General features: G+C 44.0%; 1 protein-coding gene across 1 annotated transcript; it reads right to left on the bottom strand.

Moving 5' to 3' along the window:
- Positions 1-583: 583 nt before the first annotated feature.
- LOC142588763 (uncharacterized) lies at positions 584-20,279 on the bottom strand. Its single transcript, XM_075700582.1, has 5 exons — positions 20,200-20,279; positions 16,951-17,081; positions 12,596-12,713; positions 1,374-1,490; positions 584-754 (listed from the first exon to the last, which is right to left on the bottom strand). Exons 3-5 carry the CDS (start codon positions 12,668-12,670, stop codon positions 584-586), a joined length of 363 nt encoding a protein of 120 aa, XP_075556697.1. The 5' UTR covers positions 12,671-12,713; positions 16,951-17,081; positions 20,200-20,279.
- Between the last annotated feature and the right edge of the window lie 396 nt (positions 20,280-20,675).

Raw genomic sequence — 20,675 nt, 5'->3', positions numbered from 1 at the left:
ACGTGTATTATTACCCTAAAGCACTCGCCCCTCAGCAGTTGCAGTGGCGGTTTTCAAACGCTCGGCTCGACTTCGACTTTCGCCGGGCCGGGATGGTGAGTCTGTCCTTTTTCTTGAGCATTGAAATGTTTCAGGTGTATTGGAACCGAGTGTCAGGCATGTGAATAGTTGTCAAGAACATCGTCTTTGAAATACAATGTGGTGGCGCATTTTTTGTCTGGGATATCGAGGTGTCACACTTGTACTTCTCCAATAGAAAGTTACATGTTTCCATTTAAGCCTTTGATACTGATGATTAGCTTACCTCACAGTTCAACAGCACCACGGTCGATTTCGTTTAGTCAAAACTTTTGCGATTTATGCAGCCTGTACATATATTACTCCGGACAATATATGGAAAAAGTGAAACTCAGTAGACAAGTCATCACAAACACGCATTGTGAAGTACACAAAACTCAAAAATAAAAGCATGACTTGTATTTATTGTTCTACAACAGTAAGCCGACTATGTTTTTGTTAAATAAGCAGTGAATAGCGTCACAATCTTCATGAAGTCGACGGAGACTGCTTCTGACGGGGAAGCCTATCCCGAAACAAACTTCTGACTATATTCGTAGTAGAACTTCCTGAACTCCTTCAAGCGTTCGAAAGGACCTCCAGTGAAGCAGCGCTTAGTAACGTCGGTTAGGTGCACGTTGAGCAACAACCAACTGAACTTGTGCTCTCTGTCCTTGCTGCTCATAGTCAATTCAGCCTGAGCGAGGAAATAAATAGCACACGATTAGTACTTCAGAGGCAACAGAATTATAGTGCAAATACTTGAACAAGGGAACACGTACTCCAAGAGAGGGTTCGACCGCAGTCTAGTTCGTATATCCTTGCCTAATGTCTTTCGCAATATTTTCCCACTGTTTATTGTGGCGCTCGCTTGACAATTGGTGATGCAGCGCCTCGTGGATATTGACTTTTTCAACATGCACTGCTCGCGGACCCAACTTCGCATGCTGCTGCACTTTCTAGCGATGCGCCGCTTGTGGATATATTGGCGTGGTTCTTCGTTTTTTTTTTAATTTTCCGGAATTATATGCATGAAACATGTCGAGAAGATAATTAAGGAAGAAACCAAAATCTACCCACGTATTGTGCCATGACTGCCTCCCGTGTTGAGCTGTCATAACCTAAGCAATATGTTCCACTGCTATTCTTTCCCGTTTTTCGTCAGTTGATCCAGCGGCACTTCGTCTGCAGGATAACTTCGTATTCAGCATTAAGCTACACTCAGTAATGCGAGCGAGGGATATGTTTCACGTGAAATACTGAAAGTGTGGCGCCTTCGCAGACGAACGTCTCGGCAAAGCAGGAATACAACGCACCTTGGATTTCAAGGTATGCGCTGTTTCATAGGTGTAGAAGTAAGTCGTCCCCCGAACACTGCTGATGCCAGCCATGGTCCTTTCTTTTAGCAGTTCCACGTCCTGTTGCTCGCATGCCTAGAGGTAAAATAGAGGCACGAAAGTTCACTGCGGTGTTCACATCATATGAATTTTTTCTCAATGAGTTGTAGAGTATAATAGTTTTACGATCTCCATGCCTGGAGATGTCAAATAACTGCACCCCTCGGTCGGGACAATACTTTGCAGCTTGCGTGCGACATCAATAGCGTGGGTACAGGGCTCACTGGTCTGCGCGTTAGAACAAAAGATATATATTGCATTTTCCAGCTCCGAGTAAATGAAGGACCTACGAACCCAGAAGGCTTGGCTCTCTGCCATTGTTGCCGGCATGATTGAGCGCAGTTCTTTTCCATTCAGCCGCCTCCTTCGTCTGCATCAAGAATTACATTCCTTGTAGCCACTCTTGTCTGTACTTCGACTTTAATGGAGGCATAATTCGTGTGCACTTCTCGTACACTATAAATCCAAGGCGCCAATATACACGGGCGGTCGGGAACAGTAATCTCGACATCCATGGAATTGTCCAATACTGAACTAACACATACCCATCTTGAGAACGCTTAGAAAAAAGTTGTAATTCGTAGAAATCTTTGTTTTAATAGCCAAACTGCACTTGTAATATCGCGGAAATAATGAAGTATTCTCTTAATTTGCAAGTTTACTTTTGTTGATATCAATTTAAATTGTTTAGTGATCTGACAGGAAGTTACAAGGCATCTTTCTTTTTAAGGAAAAATAGTCTGTCACTATTGAGCCCATTTTCATGGACACAGTATTTTCTCCTGCTCTGTTGGCGACGGGAGAGCGATTCACAGCGACACTGCTAGCACAGTGTAATCAGAGTCCACGCTAACACTCTCGCCACCTGAGATATTAGAGACTTTTAGCATGTCGGCTATTCCGACAAACTGGGGCGGTCTGGGCGGATTACCGGATGGTCAGGGGCGTAAACGTGAGCGGCCGGAGCGGTGAAGCCACCTGGTGGTGTAGAGCTCAACCAGACAAACACGGAGCTAAAATTGCAGTAACCTACTTTATTCTGCTTATCTGCTGGTGCAAATTTCGGCAGTGGCATAATTGTGTTCACAATTACGCCGATGATGAAAACTTACACACCAGCAAAGACGAATATAGTAATTGGCTCTGTGTTTAGGTGGTTGAGCTTTGCGTAACAAGCTGGCGCCACCAATCTGGCAGCTCACGTTTACGCCCCCAGCCATCTGGTAATCCGCCAAAACCGCCCCAGTTTGCCGGAATTGCGGACACACTAAAAGTGTCTATTCGAGAATTAGCGGGTCCGGTAACTGCAAGCGGATTACCGGTTGATGGGAAGCGTAAACGTGATCAGCGCTGGGATGGGTACGGTGTGCGCCGTTCCTGCTGAGTCTCTTGCTTCTGCTTGACCACTGCGTTAGCCGCTCCCAGTCCACAGCCAGTACTCGGTATTTTTAAGACGACCTCGCTGGAACTACGTTCCCGCACGCTACCGTCTACGATGCCTGACGACGTATCTCCGCGGACGCCTCTTCCCAAATCAGTCCTGTGTCCCGGTGCGCACCACCAAGGGCCCCTGCTGCTTTCAGCGGCGCGAATGACAACAAGTGGATGATGTGGTGTCGTCGTAAGTGAGGGCATGGCAGAAAATTGAACCACGCGATTTTCTACCTAGCGGTTGTGGCCAGCCTCTGGTACAACAACCATGAGAGGAATTTCCAGACATGGTCAGCGTTTAAGACCTCTTTCGTAGATGTGTTTGGCCGCCCTGTTGTTCGCAAGCTGCGCGCAGAGCAGCGTTTGCAGGAATGAGCTGATATGCTGGGTGAATCATTCACGAGGTACACTGAAGGCAAGTTAGACTTTTGCAAGAGAGTCGACGCGACCATGTCCGAGACAGACCGAATAAAAAATGTTATGAATGAAATAGAGCGCGACATTTAAACATGCTGCTCGCGAAGAATTCACACGCTGTGGCAGAAATAAGCACTGTGTGCCAAAGCACGAAGAGCTGCGGAGGCGGCGCTCACTGACCCGACGACCTTCTTGGCAAGAACAGTGTCTGGCTGGATTGGCTGCCATTTACGTCTAGTCAACGCTTCTCGCTGCGATAAAGGCGTTTGTGGGTGAGCAAGTTGCGCCCCCGCTCTCCTTAGTGCTCAGCCGCAGCATATTAAACAGCCTGCTCCAGATTTTACGCCTTCACTCAGCCAGGCAATTAAGAAAGACTTGCCGAGGTCTTGCCTCGCCACCGCCAACAGATCCCTGAAGTGGGGTTTCTCAGTTATCCTGCGTCACTAGGCCCCGAACATCCTCTGCCGCAGCAGCGCGGCCCTTAATCCCGCCGACGGGGTACCTAGGCCCCCACACCGGCCGCAGTCCCTTTGATTGAGCATACGCCACGTCCAACGCGTCCTGTCACCTGGACTGGACATGCCGTCACAAGCTCGGACCGTGCGTACGACGATCGGTCAATATGATTTGCCTGTGTCTACGCTGCTCCGATCGCCGGCTTTTGTCGGCGCGCTCAATTGAATACTGACGCATCACTTGTGACGTTCCATAATACAGACGTGCCAAGACCATTTTTTAGCTCTTACGACTCATACTTGGCACCGTCAGCCTTTCGACCGATGGCCGTTACCCATCGTTCACATTCTCCGCGTCGCCGCTCAATGTCACCGATGCGACCAGGTCCTGTGGCTCGAGAAGAGGAAAACGCATTGTCGCAGTCCATGAGGCAAGGACTGCGGTGCTGTCGGGATGCAAAAATCTTCGCTGTCACCCATCAAATGCCGCAGCTGTTTCTGTCTTCCATAGTCCTCAGTCGTTCTACATTATTAATTTGACTGTGAGCTTCCCTTACTTCAAAACTTGCCCAGCTTCATTTGCAGTCTTGCCGTGAGCGCCCATTCGATGCGTCCCATTGACCTTAGGCTCCCATCGAGTCTTCTTTCAACTCTTTATTTGAAGAAAGCACCCGCATTCCCAAATCTACGTCCTGGAATTATTAGACTTTTCCACATACCCTGGAGCACCTCGTACCTATTGTATCCCCTGAGCACTATGGCAGCATTCCTATTCCCCTTTACTGTTATTGTGTTTTCCTGTGTTTCACATATCCATCTACTCCGTTTGTCAATATACCAATACATTCATATTATTTTACGCTAGGTATTTCCTAGCCCTGTATTGTCACTGTCTGTTTGGTGTTTTCATTGAACACTACAACACCTGTTGTTTAACGCTAAACTGCAGACCTCACTTATCGCCTTGCTGTCCACAGACGTCGCATATCGCTTAGCTTGTTTGCTAGAAACACAATGTCGTCCGCATAAAACAAACCTGCAAGCTGCTGCTCTAGTACTGTACCCGCCTATTTGTATGAAAGATTAAAGATTATGTTGCTTCTTTCTAGCGCTCTTTCTATCCTCACCATGTACATTATAAGCAGCAGTGGGGATAAAGGGCACCCCTGCCTCAGTCTCTTGCTGATATCAACTTTCTCCTTGCTCCTCATTCCTTCCCATTCAACGCAAACGCTATTTTTCTAAGTAAATCTCTCTTAAACGCACAACACAATAGCCGCCTGCGCCTACCCTTTCCAGAATACCCAACAAAATGCTGTGTTATACGTTGTCATAAGCTCCTGTAATGTCTAAAAAGGCCACATATGACGGTCTCCTTTGTACTCTTGGTATTACAATACACTGAGTAAGGACAAATAAATTATCATCCAAATGCCTACCTATTGTGAAGCCACTCTAAAGATCTCCCAAAATACCATTCTTCTATGTCCATGCTTGCTGCTTTACCTTAATTGCCCTCATTCCTAATCTGTATGTTGCCGATGTTATGGTCATTGGTTAACGGATGTAATGGTCAACGATTAAATTGATTCTACTTTGCCTTCAACTGCCTGCTATTCTTCTATCTTCTAGACTTTTTTGTACTGTTTCAACAGAGCTTCCATACTTTTTGATCCTAGTTCACTAATCAGCCTAACGGAAACCGCGTTTTGCCCTGTGGATGTGCGCTTCGGAATATTCTAATTCGGCTATTTTCCAGGTTGAAATTTGTCAGCACCAGCTGGCTTTTCCATCTGGTTCTCTTTCATGCGCCTTTCTTCCACAACTAGAACTCCGTCACTGCTTTGGAAAGATTCTCATGTTATTTTTCGGATGTAGCATAATGCCGCGTGGCCTTACAGTTTGTTTCCATCTTAGTCTATAGGATATGTTCTTGTTTTGTTACAGACTTCCTGCCTAATATTTATATGTTGCTCCAAAATTGTCTATGTCCGGCCTTCATTTTGTCCCTTATTTCTGGCAACCAATGTTAACTTTCACCTTTTGTCTTTGCTTGCGCCAGTATTTGAACCATAGATTTTTCTCCCGGTATATTTCCCATTTTCTGGTGACTTCATCCTGCGGCAGCTGCGCTTTTTTGCCAGCCTGTGCTCTCGGGATGCTTTCTGTCTTTCGGCGTTCGCCTCTAGTATCTCTCTGTTCCCCCAGCGTTTCGGTTTCTTTTTCTTTTGTTTTCGAACAAATATGTTGCTTCTCATTCCGTATGTCTGTCGATATTGCACTTGGAAGCTAACTATATTCTCACTCTTTGCTTGGCAATTTTCCAAGTTCCTCCTCAACTCTATAGAATATATTTGTTATTCGATTGCAGTCATCACCGACATTGCCATTCATGAAACCGTTTCTTAACTTGTTTTTCTTTACCTGCATATTTTGCTCCGTTTTACTGTGCAAATATTTTATTCACCACTCCTTCATTTAATGCCTCGGACCTTGGAAGTATGCTAAATAAATAAATAAATAAATAAATAAGTAAATAAATAAATAAATAAATTTGTTCAGTATTCAAATTAAGACTGGACATTTTGCACTGCTTGCACTCTTCGCCAACTGCATATCCCATTTTCAAAATAATGCCTTTATAGTCACTCCCTATGCTGCTATACCCTTCGTCGTCAATGACCATTTCTCTTCAATTATCGTGAACTCCTTCTCTCATTAGTCAGTAATCACTGGACGACTGCTGGTTTCCTACTTCCCGCGTCGTCTTCTCATCACACTTAGCCCCTGTGTTCACAACAAGGTTGTGTTGCTCACAATGATCTGTCATTGACTTCCCTTTGTTGTCGGTATAGCCGTCTATATCCTGCACGTTTCGCATTCGTGTCACCCAATAGGGCAATTTCGACATCATTCCCGAAACCCTTAGTATCAGCACTTGGCCGCGGATGTTCGGAGACCAGAGCCGTCCGGTGGTGAAGCAACGAACCCATCGGTGGTGACACACACCTCCTCCGTTGTGATTGGTTGGCCTATTTACTCACATATTTGAAGAGGTAGCTTAGCGCAAATAAACCCACGGACACAAGGAAGACAGACAAGGACAAGCGCTACTCACAACTGTTTAATGGAAGGAAGGATGGTGCATAAATATATACATCCTCTTGTCACGCATGCGCCTACCAAGCAGAAGTGAAGCCGGTACATGCACATCAAAGGCGGTCGCGCATGAAGTTAAATTCGGCATCCAGTAAAGTGATGGAAGGCTCACTCACACATCTATCTCTATTCGTCTTGATAAAGAAGGCCTCAAGAGCGAGCCTGGAAGACGCGTTGCCGCTCCTGCCAAGAATAGTTGTCGCAGAAAATCGAGCGTCGCAACCACACGCGGTAACATGAGCCACCAAATGTGCGCCCTTATCCTCCTTTTTCTTTAGTTTTTGCGCATGTTCCCTTAAACGGTCATTCACACAACGCTCAGTTTGACCAATGTAGAGCTGCCCACAAGGGTGCAAGGGTATTGCATAAACAACCCCTCTGGAGCACTCAACAAAGGGCTTCTCATGCCTCGTGCGGCAGCCCCGCCTGCTCTTACAGCAAACTCGAGAACACAGCTTCGAAAGCTTGTTGGGCTCAGAGAAAACCAGAGGAATACCATGACGGTTAGCAACCTTTTTAAGGTTGTGTGACACCTTGTGTACATAGGGAATAACCTCTGGTCTTACCTTCTGTCGTTCGACTTCTGCGATCGCCCTTCGTGCTCCAAGCTTTACTTTTTGCAGAAGAGACTCTACTATAGCATTGACGACCGTCAAAGGGAAACCAGCTGCCAAGAGGCGTCCAACTTGGTTCGTAAAACTAGACCGCATTTGGTGTGCGCACGATTTCCGCAAAGCCGATTCCAAGCAAAGACTACCAACTGCTCGCTTCACCACTTTAGAGTGTGCGGAATCGTACGGCAGCAATTGCTTCATGGCTCGCGGTTGATAGGACCAGCAGACGTGGCCAACTTCAAAAGACAATTTTAAATCTAAGAACTGCAGGCCTGTGTCGTCAGGAAGTTCATGGGTAAAAACAAGCCCTTGGCCTTGGTTGTTAAAAGCTTCTAAAATAAAAGCAGGGGATGTAAAGTCACCCTTATTGTTTAAAAGCACTAAAAAATCATCAACATACCTAAAAACTTTTAAAACCTGCCCCCCATTAAAAACCAGCTCTAAAGACCTAAAGTGGTGAAGCGAGCAGTTGGTAGTCTTTGCTTGGAATCGGCTATGCGGAAATCGTGCGCACACCAAATGCGGTCTAGTTTTACGAACCAAGTTGGACGCCTCTTGGCAGCTGGTTTCCCTTTGACGGTCGTCAATGCTATAGTAGAGTCTCTTCTGCAAAAAGTAAAGCTTGGAGCACGAAGGGCGAGCGCAGAAGTCGAACGACAGAAGGTAAGACCAGAGGTTATTCCCTATGTACACAAGGTGTCACACAACCTTAAAAAGGTTGCTAACCGTCATGGTATTCCTCTGGTTTTCTCTGCGCCCAACAAGCTTTCGAAGCTGTGTTCTCGAGTTTGCTGTAAGAGCAGGCGGGGCTGCCGCACGAGGCATGAGAAGCCCTTTGTTGAGTGCTCCAGAGGGGTTGTTTATGCAATACCCTTGCACCCTTGTGGGCAGCTCTACATTGGTCAAACTGAGCGTTGTGTGAATGACCGTTTAAGGGAACATGCGCAAAAACTAAAGAAAAAAGAGGATAAGGGCGCACATTTGGTGGCTCATGTTACCGCGTGTGGTTGCGACGCTCGATTTTCTGCGACAACTATTCTTGGCAGGAGCGGCAACGCGTCTTCCAGGCTCGCTCTTGAGGCCTTCTTTATCAAGACGAATAGAGATAGGTGTGTGAGTGAGCCTTCCATCACTTTACTGGATGCCGAATTTAACTTCATGCGCGACCGCCTTTGATGTGCATGTACCGGCTTCACTTCTGCTTGGTAGGCGCATGTGTGACAAGAGGATATATATATTTATGCACCATCCTTCCTTCCATTAAACAGTTGTGAGTAGCGCTTGTCCTTGTCTGTCTTCCTTGTGTCCGTGGGTTTATTTGCGCTAAGCTACCTCTTCAAATATGGACGACCAACTAGCCCAACAGTCAACTCTTCTATTTACTCACTGCGCAGCCATGCAGCTCCCACGGTCACAAATACCCGGCGATGTTCGCAAACAACAAAGGCTTCGCTTTTAAATAGGGAGGGCATATCCCAAACGATCCGCTATTTGGTGGACGTTGCTGGATCGCTACAACCCTCAAACAGAGCCGTGTTTTACTTGCAGTTTATATTACGACCCCCAACACAGGCTCGCAGGTTGTTTACCAGCATCCGACGGTCGTCTGTACTGGCGCCCTTGGTAAATGCGGATGTTGTTTCTAGAGCAGTACAGACCACCAGATTGTGCAAGCTGTGCAAGATGGTCGTCCGCGGGCGGTAACAGTATGGACTAAATAAATAAACGTGTTGCTTTGTTTGGGCGAGGGCACGCACCGTTTTTGTCTGCGTCTGTGCATCAGCCCAAACAGAAACAAACTACGACCGCCATGCAAGCGGGAGAGACAGTAAAAAAAAAAGGCTCTTTGCTTCAAGATTCGAAGTAGTTAAACGTTCCTTCACAGCGCTTTGACAAATGTGCATAGCGGAAACTTGGCTGTGCGCCTCATTGGGCCCCATTATAGTTTTCTACTTCCGATCAGAAATATTCCCACCTGTGATACACTTGACATGGTAAAGCCGCCGCATTTATTATAGACTGCATCAGTCGGCGTTAGATAGGTTTTGCTCATATTGTAGTTCAGCACGCCCATCTGGAATGCAAACGCCACTATACTTGCATTCGTTGTGAACGCGGAACCTTTTAGAGGCAGAAACTCGACCTGCGGAAAGGAATGCATTGAATTGATGAATGTTTTCTGAAAAATACGAGAGTCTCCATGCGAAGAAAAACAAACACAAAAAAAGATAAAACAATAAGTACGCGAAGATCTCCCTGAAATTGAGGCACACGTATAAGTATTATTGGTCTATACTCCTTTCAACAGCCTAAAAAAACTGTTGTAAAAGAATACGAACGAAAAATGAATCAGGCTAACTTTCATGTTGTGCGCTGCAACTGAAACTTGTCGTGAAAATGTGTCTTTTGATGCTGTAATATTACTGTGGAGGCAGCATGAAAGCGGTAAAAGCATTGCTCTCACTCTCTTGTCTGTGAGATGTTTCAAGGCAAAACGACGCATGCATCGAGGAACCGATGTGTACTTTCCTCAATGTAATAGAGGCCTTGGTGCAGGTTGTCCTTGTTATACAGTTAAAATAAATCATCTAAGTCATGCAAAAAACAAAATAAAATGTGCCTATAGTCTCATACAAGTCGAGAGTTGGACAGCATTGACTTTGGCACCAAAAACAGTCTCTCATGAACCCGCACTGCGGTATCTGAGTTGGTACCACATAACACCACCACTTTTATGGCACACTTCTTTCAGCTTATCATAGCCTACATTTTTAATAGTCTTGAGCTTTTTGCGTGATGGGGCTAAATTTTCAATGAGTGATGAAAAAATAGTTTATTGTGGCAGAGGAATAATGCAATGTCCTGAATTACAGTTTGCTTGAAAACTCGGTTAGGCACAGATTTCGCCAGAGTCTACGCTCTACATTTTCTCTTATTTTCTATCCATTACCATCTGTTACCCACTTCTCAACTGTAAAAGGCATTGCACTCTGCTGCAGCTGATAAGAAAAGTTATAAGGGGACCAAAAACTCGTTTCCAGAGTTTTATCCTGGTACCTATACTGCCTGCGATCGTGTGCCTGTATTAGAAAAGTTCATGCACTAGAACTCTTTTAGCATGTCCTATCGGCCAATCGCTATTTCGGACATATTACCAGGCCGGTCAGTCACAAACATTACTCACGAACGAAAAGCGTTGCGATTTAGAATCCGAGGCCAAATTCACAATGCCTTTCGTTCACAAAACATTCACCCGCCGCCTTCTCTAGTTGTATGTCCAGCGTCTGGATTGGTTGTCATTTGTCCTTAGGAACTGTCCTGGGGTAATAGGTCTTTGAGAAAACTGGCCACTGTACGTGCAGTCACCAACAGAAGTTCCCGGATCATGGAATCGACAAGAAAAAAAAAAGACCTCACCATCCCTGCAGCTTTGGAACTTAGCCTGCTTTTTTTAATCTCCAGCCTATAGTGTTATATAGGAACAACACGACTTTCTCTAACTTTACTGGGCTCGTTCACAAGATACTCGGAAATTGAATATCTTCTTTCCGATCATGTGGTGGTACGCTATAAGGCTTGGGGCTTCAAGCAACAATAGAAAAGCTTGTAACATGGTCCATATCAACGAATTCAATGTAAAAAAATTATTAAGGTGCCAGGTTGCTTTCTTTAAAAAAGAACGTTCACGTATTGAGACAGAAGATTAATTTCCTGCTACACACCGGATTGTGAACACGTGTTGAAGTCGTGAAGGTGCGGTAAGCGTTATTGCCAACAAAGCCGAAGCCCGGCAGATAGCACCAGGTCGAAAAGGCTATAAAGAGCTGACGGACATGGGAGTATCAAAGAGTTGTCCTGCTACTTCCCGTACTGAGCCACGAATTAAAGGACAAGTGCGTGCTTTATACTGGTGATAGAGTTCTTGCGCGGCCGGTAATCTGGCATACACAGGCGGGTTGGATGGATGACCCCGTGAGCGGAGGCGTAAATCTGAGCAGGTGGTTTGCTGGCGCCACCTGGAGACGCTAAGCTCCACCAGACGAAGACAGCTAATACCGAGGTACCCAAGTGGATTTTGTTTCACTGCTGGCGTAAATTTTCAGTAGCTGCCTAATCGTGAACACGCTGTCTTTCAATACGTTATTCTTCACTAGCAGCGGCGTAGAACAGTTTCAGTTACTGCAATACCAGTTCCCTTTTTTTTTGTGTGGTTGAACTCTCACACCAGGTGACGCAAGCAATCGGCACGCTCACGTTTACATCTCCGCTAACCTGGAGATTGTCCCAATCTACATGCGTACACCATAATACGGGACACACAAAGCTCTCCAATGCCCCACCGGTATGGCGTGTCCGCCAAACAAACACGACAATTGCGGACCTAGGCACAACTTCCACACCAAGAAGTTAAACCTGTCTTTTGAGGTTCCCAAACCCACTGAGGTTCCCATTCATGCGGCCTCACCCGACGCAGCACTACGGCAAATTCCCCGCTCCAGTAGTTTTCGGAGAAGAAAAAGAAATAGTGAAGAAAATCCACCCTTCGAAATTCTGAATGAATATGTGTCAATGGCTTCCAGAAGATGGCGAGTTTAAATAACGTGTTGCGAAGGATTCCCGTCTCACATTGGAAATTATTTTAGATAGGTTGAGATACAGTTTTATTCTTCGTTCAAAGTGACCCAACCAATTCTACTTGAGCTCAGAAATGGCTGCTTTTTCCTGGGGCAAGCCTTGTGACGACATATATCTTTTTTTTAAATTTATCATCAGACACATCTCAAAACAGATACCATACAGCGGAGGCACACTTCATAATTGGAGAAATGTATGCTTTAAATTGTACTACTTTTTTTATACCGAAGTTTCTGCATCTTTTGAACTTCATTGCAAGAAACAAGGTCTATTCATCTCCTGATTGTCACTGTGGCAAAAAATACTGACCATAAATGGCTTTTCTTCGTATATAACCCTAAGCGCTATCCGGAAAGAAAAACGTCTCAGTTTGCCCGAACGTTGACTGCGCTGGTGCTGATTCGCTTGAACACTACCACGGCGCACTCACCAACTCTGAAGTAGCTTTATCCGGAGATTTCCACGCATTAGTGGGCAGGGCTTTGCACGTGAACGGATCCGGCATTGTCAATATGCACGTGAGGAAAACCACGATGGTCACGTCGTTCCTGTAAAGCATGGCAGCGTGCTATGAGTGCGTGCCTTAGGTGGTCTTTCTGCCTCCGTGAAAAACTAATCGCTCATCCTCTATAGACCCCAGGGAGGGGGGTGAGGGCACAGAAGGCTGGTATGCTCACTGCCAAGGTGTTCTCGGGATTGCCTTTGCGCCTTCCACTTCGAGCAGAGCCTGGCCCTATTAAACTCCACGGTGGTATTCATTTTGCGATAGACGAAATAAAATTCCTGTAGCCGATCACGAGGTAGCGTTGGCAAGTGGCACACGGTTGTGGCCACTAGTGATATGTTAAATCCTGCAGCGCGCATATCGCCATCGACACGAACTTGCCGACACTTCTTTTTGTTCAGGCACTTTTATTCCACAGGAGCGCTGTTTTTCGCACTTGTAGTGCCTGTTTTTGCCGTCTTGCGCTAACTTCAGTGCGAATATATATATATATATATATATATATATATATATATATATACAGTTATTACACAAATTACAGTTATTACAGTTACACAAAGTTATTATATATATTAATATATAATTTTTTCTGTACCTAATATGCCTGATTCAGCGTGAAGATGCACAAATGTTTTTTCGCACTTCTAGTGCTTGTTTTTGCCGACTGGCGCTAACTTCAGTGCGAATACACCAATTGGAAATTAGACATGTAACCAAAGAACACTGGATTTAGGGCGTACCCTTAACCTTGAGAAACGCGCTTTTTTTAGCAAAACCTCGCAGAAATATATATATATATATATATATATATATATATATATATATATATATATATATATATATATATATATATATATATATATATATATATATATATATATATATATATATATATTCTAAGCACTATTAACATAGTTTGTCGTTTTCATTTGTACATAGCGCTCATTATCTTCCCTGTTCTACTGCTTCGCGCATGAGCTGGGGCGTTCGCTTTTTTTTATAAACAGCGTTTGACAGCTTGGTCGGTCTCGGTCTTATAATAGATAGATAGATAGATAGATAGATAGATAGATAGATAGATAGATAGATAGATAGATAGATAGATAGATAGATAGATAGATAGATAGATAGATAGATATATAGATATATAGATATATAGATAGATAGATAGATAGATAGATAGATAGATAGATAGATAGATAGATAGATAGATAGATAGATAGATAGATAGACAGACAGATATATAGATATATAGATAGATAGATAGATAGATAGATAGATAGATAGATAGATAGATAGACAGACAGACAGACAGACAGACAGACAGACAGACAGACAGACAGACAGACAGACAGACAGACAGACAGACAGACAGACAGACAGACAGACAGATAGATAGATAGATAGATAGATAGATAGATAGATAGATAGATAGATAGATAGATAGATAGATAGATAGATAGATAGATAGATAGATAGATAGATAGATAGATAGATAGATAGATAGATAGAATTTTTTCTGTGCCTAATATGCCTGATTCAGGGTGACGATGCATTGCTGCTGTGATAAGGGGGGTTCCACCAAACCTTCATAAATCTATACAAAAACAATTAAAAGAACACCATACCGGATGCGGTCTTAAGACCTACGTTGTTCGGCCGTCACAGCTCAGAAAATTCACCACTTTAATTGTAATTTTAACAATCATTATTAAATATCTTTTTTCCTGAACATCTCAACCAGCGTTAGCTGGGACAAGCGGTATACAACATGGGATCCATAAGTACGGTGAATGGTAGGCTTCCTGGTTTCCTTGCAGCAAAGCCTGTACATATATTCAGTATTTCAGCCGATCCCCCTCAAACACGTTCGCATACCATGGATATGCAATTTAGAGAGCGCACGTAGAAGTCTAGCGTACATTAGGCGAAGACTGCGTGTTCTCTGCGACTGAGTTCATTCTTCGCATTGAGTTAGGCGGTAATATTCAAGAAACGCTGTCCTTATAAGTGTTTCTCTAAGGGAAGTCATAGAAAATAATTGACAGAGGCCACATCTGATAAAAATAGGGGGGCAGGGGATTCGCAGCATTCTGGGTGCACACAAATCTGATCCTGTTCAGAAGGCGATCCAAGATCTTCACCTACGTGGTGCTGTCCAGGAATAGTTCTTTCAGCATCAGAGAAGGTAATCAGCATCGCCCTTATGCGCCACATCTCTCCCCAAAATTTTCTTGGATTGCGGTTACCTTGGACCGGCGGCAGCCCACGCTTCGCCTCTTTGAGTCTGGGTCTTACTACACACTACACGACTCATCGCTCGCGACGATCCGCTCAGAAAAGGTGGTTTCACTATTCACCTTGCCGTTAAAGTCCCCGCACTCCTCCATCCTTCCTTACTTCTCATCACGAGTGAAGTCGCGAGCCACCAACTGTGCACGAAGTTTATACTAACCCAAGTTTTGTCTATAATTGTGTATGCCACCCCATCCGGTACTCCTGTGGCCTCCACCAATATTCCAACCGCCGGTAGGCAATATACTGTCTCATGACTTGAGAAATTACTGAAATCTTTTTTCACCGGTGCATGACTTCATCAGCGAACATGGTATGTTCACGTATTTAACGCAGTCCTGACCGTTACGCAAGCGCTTGTACCACTTTTACATATACTATTTTGATAAGGCGCTGTGTTCACATAACTGGTGCAGCATATCGTGATATTCCTTTGGCGTTCTCAGAAGTTTCATGCAGAATTTAAGGGGTCGTACGTTATCCCATTTCGTCAATAAATGCAGTTATTGATGAAATTACACCTTACTTACATCTTACTGATTACTTCTTACTGCATATTTGCACGCATGGAGAAGCACATGGCTTCGCTCACGATGATTGGCTATTTCAGCATTCACCGAGCAGACCGTCAAGCAGCAATATTAACTATAGTGACTTCATCGGAAAACCTGTTATTTTCACGTCTTTAAGCACTCCTCACGGTTACTTAAGTGCTTGTACCGCTTCTACATGTACATGAACCAGAGTTTTCCCGTTTTGCGCATAGGTAGGTCTTTTACGTTAGGGACTGTAAGAAGACGAATTCTTCGCTAAGAAGCCTGAATGAACGTATGACTATCATGAGGTTGACACAAATCAGCTCAACGAAGCACTCAGGCGATGACACTGCAAGCTATATGTATGGTTGCATTTCTTGTTCGGATAATTACGTCCCCCTTGTCATCGCAGCAACTCTTGTCACTTTTATTTTCATATATGGGCATAAATACATCATTTTTATGTGCTGGCGACGCACTCGCAAGGCTATCAGAAAAGACTGATCCAATTAGGCCTACACCATTATTGTAGTTTCTAAATTACAATGAAAATTACTTTTTAGAAGCAACGAAGCTGCCTATTAATATGGCCAGAACATCCCACGAACTTCATAGCACTGGTTCATCTTCCGTACAACTAAAAATACATTTATAGCCCATATGGGACCTAAAATATGCCCGAACAATGCCAAACAAATTTTGTAGTTCTTGCCCACATTTGTCGTTAAGTGACTTGTTTTCTCGGCTCAATCCATGAAATGATCTTGTTTTCCTTTTTCGCACGGTGTGCTTGTCATACAAAAATAGCGGCATCAAAACAGCGCCGTTTCGAAGTTGAATATACTTTGTGACGAAGGCCATATGTGCCACAGCCGTCTTTTCTCGCTACAGCTTCGATGAACTCAGAACGCGGGGGCTTCCTGTCAGAGATTAGTGGAAATACGTTGACCGCTCGAAGAGCTGTTCTTTACTTTTATAAAAGTTTACACCGTTCGGGGCGCATCTCGTCGCCAAACAGTAATCGTCGTGCGCTTCTGTTACACTTATTTCTTTCGAAGTTGTGAATAAGATATTTTCCTGCCAAACGCAGTCTCACGGAGATATGCACGCATCTCTCGTGGTCCGGGAGCACTGCACACACAGCTGAAAGAATGAACGCAAGGCGCGCCAAAATGAATCACCCTTATTGTTTTCAAGTGCTTAATATTCAAATTGACGCGAGCGCTCCGAAAGTGTCGGTATTTATACACCGAGCTTTGACAAAGCCAGCGAAAATGCGGACAGCGATTGGTAAAATGGAATGCCTGAGTTCGAAATCGAGTGGCTTCAAAGCATTCTTTCTTTTTTTTTTCGTACACGCGTTGGCACGGAGAATTTTTTCCCCTCATTCTCTGGGGCATAGATGATTACGAGAATTCAATACTGAGAACAACGCCGTACGATGCTTACGCAGTGTTCTGCTCCGCATAATGTTGAAGAAAATAATGAGCGTTGGGGGCGTCATATCGGTCTATTCCGAAACCGAGGATAATGTGCGACGATACTCCCCAGTTCGTGTCTCCGATGAGCGACTTAAATATCTGTAAAAGAAAAAAAAGCACATGATTGGCGTGTATTTGATAAAGCGTAAATAATGATATGAGCAAATATAGTCATTATTAAGGGCTGGAGGTGACAGAAAAAATGGCAGTCATTGAGCAGTGGACCGAAATTTGCAGCGTAATGGGTTTGTGCCGAAACTCAATGTAAGGCCTGTTGAACTAATTAACAGTGAAAACGCTCATGAAAATGGATATGGTATAAAGATTTACTACGTTTTGGCTTCCATAAAGAGGCCTTGTTTACAGAGAATTTTAGTGCCTCAGTTCTCGTTATTGTTCTCATTCGCTGCTCGTTCACAGTTTAACATGCCTTCTCCCGACCAGACTAGTCGACGAACCATCGTATAAATCTCACGCTGGACACTTATATTGAGGGAGACATTGGAATAGAATACTACATTAAGCGCAACGCAGTGTTCAAAAATTTACAGAAACCATGTCAACGAGAAGTGCTGCTAAGGACAATCTCCTACAAGAATCACTTTATCATTTCTTGTGATTTCCTTCTACGAAGCCTATTGTGGTTTAAACATTATTGCTGATGATTCGTATCTATTACGTGACTCGCTCTAGCTATTATGACCTGTTGAGTATTTCACGTTTTAAACAGTTTGGATTACTAACATACCTAACGACGAACAAACAGTCATGTTCCTTTATAAGAACCCTAACTGAAGTATAAGATGCGTCCAAGTAATAAACATTCTCTATACTTTCTCTCTATGAGGAGTTGTATAGGTTAACATATCGCTGCAATTTAGTAAAGTGCAGTCCCCAGAGAACTAGCCGGAATAGACGAGCAATTAAAAGCACATTTTGTAAAACTATTACTCGAAACAGCCGTTATAAAGAAAGTTTTCTAGCCACATTTTATTTATTGTGCACTGACTTTTGTGCGTTCTAGCTGAATAATAGGTAGTAAATTTTGTTCGGTAATTACTGTATGGATGGTTGCTGCAGCAATTGTATAGATGCATTCTTTTGTCGATGAGGCTCTCTAGGCTAACCAATGTGTGGCAATGTAGCAATAAATGCGAGATAAACGAGCATTACGTCCCACCTCTTCCAGCTCCCGGACGTAGGATTTAGACCGGGTTAACATCATTGCAAAAGATTTATCCAGGAGCTCACTCGAAATACGTCCTCTCCTTTAGAGGAGTGATGTGCAACCGATGGCCACGTATGTTTCACGCCTGAGCTGATTTCTACACACTTCACTGTACTTTCGCAGTTCTAATGCTAAGACATTTCTATGATATGAAACGATTGTTGCAGATAAGCCGACTGACGAGCACGGGCGTTCTGATCATTACAATATTTCTTTTGGTGTTAAGTGGGGCCCATTATTTTTCCAGTGTACATAACAGCCGCAGCCTGCATACATTTCGACTGGTGCACTTCATTCAGAATGTTATGGAAAATAGCCCTTTACGGGGCTGCAACAGCACATCATATTTTCCGGAGACTGGTAGTATGGCGTACTTTAAATCTTGCCTGTAGCTGACATTAAGCGGACGTCGTTCAAGCTAACAGTTTACACGGGATGTGCCTGCAAATGCAAAAGTAAAAAGTGCAGGTGCCCATCTTACTAAACTGTTTTTAGGATACAACGAGAGAAACCATCGTATTTAATAAAATACATTCTTACTGACGCTTCGGCATATGTTTCAGCAACAATCTTTCGAGCTTACTTTTGAGTATTTGGGAACAGGCAAAGATGTAGGTGGGAAATGTTGCCTGACCATAACTTCCAACAACATGGCTGATCATATGTAAGTGCGCCCGCATTGTAGCACGAGGAGGGCAGAATTTTCAGTTGAAATAAGAGAAACCCCCTACAGGGAATGTGAAAGATCGATCAGAGACGTGGCACTTGTTCAAGCAGCTCTATGAGTGCTACTGACAATTCTGGAGCAGATATTATTTTTGAAACTTACTTTCTGTAGTTTTACTTGCCGTAATAACCGTGTCACTATGAAATGCATAATATGCATTGCGCATTATACACGGGAAATAGATGAACTGTACACAACACGTGTGAGAAAAGACACACGAAAATGAGGAATACACTAAGCGCTGACGGCCAAGCAAACTTAAATATAGGCGAAACATGTATACGCATACACCATAGGGCGCGCACTCGTACAGAAGGGCTACAGAAAAAAATCAAATGAACATGAAGTCCTGTCACAATACAAAGTACAGAAGTGACATGGTCAGATCGAGGTAAAAAAAGAGCACCTGCGAAATTATTAGCGGTAGCCTTGGAATATTTTAAAACAATTTTTTGTGACATGATCGCCCGTTTTATTGGTCACCCGTAGCCTTGAGGTTTCTCGATGCGCACATGCCTCTTCGCGTACGTATATATGCGACACCTGCTAGTAAGCTTTGATGGAAGTGAACAATTTGTACCATCTCGTTTTTTTTTTCTGTGTGGTTTCACCTGCGCGCTGCCTATCATCGATCACAGAATACAGCAAGCACTTGAAGTTTACGGTCCCATGCTGGAGTAACATGTGTGTCTCATAACCAAATGGGCATTGAATAAATCAAACTAGAAGCCCCAGCTGCCAGATGAGCTACCAACTTCCACGACGCTCCACGACGCGTTCTTTCCCAGTAGATGCACTGCGCCTATACTGGGCTGACACATTTGTGGAAACGGACTGGAGCAGAATACACCCTTTGTCTTATCGAGAACATCGTTAATGTATAGTTCAAAAATGCTCTGTAGTTAGTTCTTTCAAAAGAATAAGAAAGAAAGACGCACCTATTCTTGGCAGCTAACTGCATCGAAAAGAAGCACCTATTTAGAACATCCGACAGTAGTTCGGTTGGGTTACTTGTAAAGAAATTTGAGTAGAATAAATTACCTCATATATCAGAGTATGTTTAGCGCATAGGCGCCTTCGTTATAACGCTGTTTCGATTGTACATTTCTTGATACTTACTAAACATAAAATGCGTGAGTAGGGAATTTCTACGAAGCAAACTCGATTACTGCATCACAGCTTCCGGCAGCGAAAAAAGCATCTTAACGCCTATTCTTGCAACATGGAAGCGCCCTGAAACCATATGATGTGCACCACTTTACCTTGGTTATAACCCCGAAATCCGCTGAATACTTCGAGACATCTTGGACATTGCCGTAAATGTTCAGAATACCATAATGCTTGATATTATGCTTTCGAAGCCCTTGGAGGCTTTGCATTATATTTATCGTCAACTGGTCATGCTTGATGTACCTGAAAGAACACCCAACGCATTTGTCTATTCAAGTCTAAGTTTACCGCTAGAGCGTTCTGATATTTGCAACAGCGCCAGTGATCATGCAACACAATGCACCCTGATCTCTAGCGATCTATTGGGCGCCGGCGCCCCATTGTGTGGATACATCGCAGGCTTCTACTGCCTCATAAAGTTAATTAAGAAAGCTTATGGTGTGCGCTGCTCTATTAGCTGCTTTCAGCTCTCTTAAGGCGCGCTTTATTCAGAGAATATCGCGCGCTCAGAGCACATGCGCTCGGTTTTCACAGCGTAGATTTTATGCGCTACGCTCTGGCGGTTTGT

Source organism: Dermacentor variabilis, chromosome 7, assembly GCF_050947875.1.
Source record: "Dermacentor variabilis isolate Ectoservices chromosome 7, ASM5094787v1, whole genome shotgun sequence".
In the NCBI taxonomy this organism is placed as follows: domain Eukaryota; kingdom Metazoa; phylum Arthropoda; class Arachnida; order Ixodida; family Ixodidae; genus Dermacentor; species Dermacentor variabilis.
The sequence above is the reverse complement of the archived record's forward strand: the minus strand, read 5'-3'. Positions and strand labels throughout refer to the sequence as shown.

Bases quoted from the DNA above. Each gene is read 5' to 3' on its own strand.
- LOC142588763 (XM_075700582.1), bottom strand. From the start codon at position 12,670: ATGCCGGATCCGTTCACGTGCAAAGCCCTGCCCACTAATGCGTGGAAA. The intron at 1,491-12,595 runs GTGAGTGCGCCG...TTTTACCTCTAG, and splicing joins ATAAAGCTACTTCAGAGTTG to GCATGCGAGCAACAGGACGT. The intron at 755-1,373 runs GTGCGTTGTATT...TTCCTCGCTCAG, and splicing joins CGCATACCTTGAAATCCAAG to GCTGAATTGACTATGAGCAG.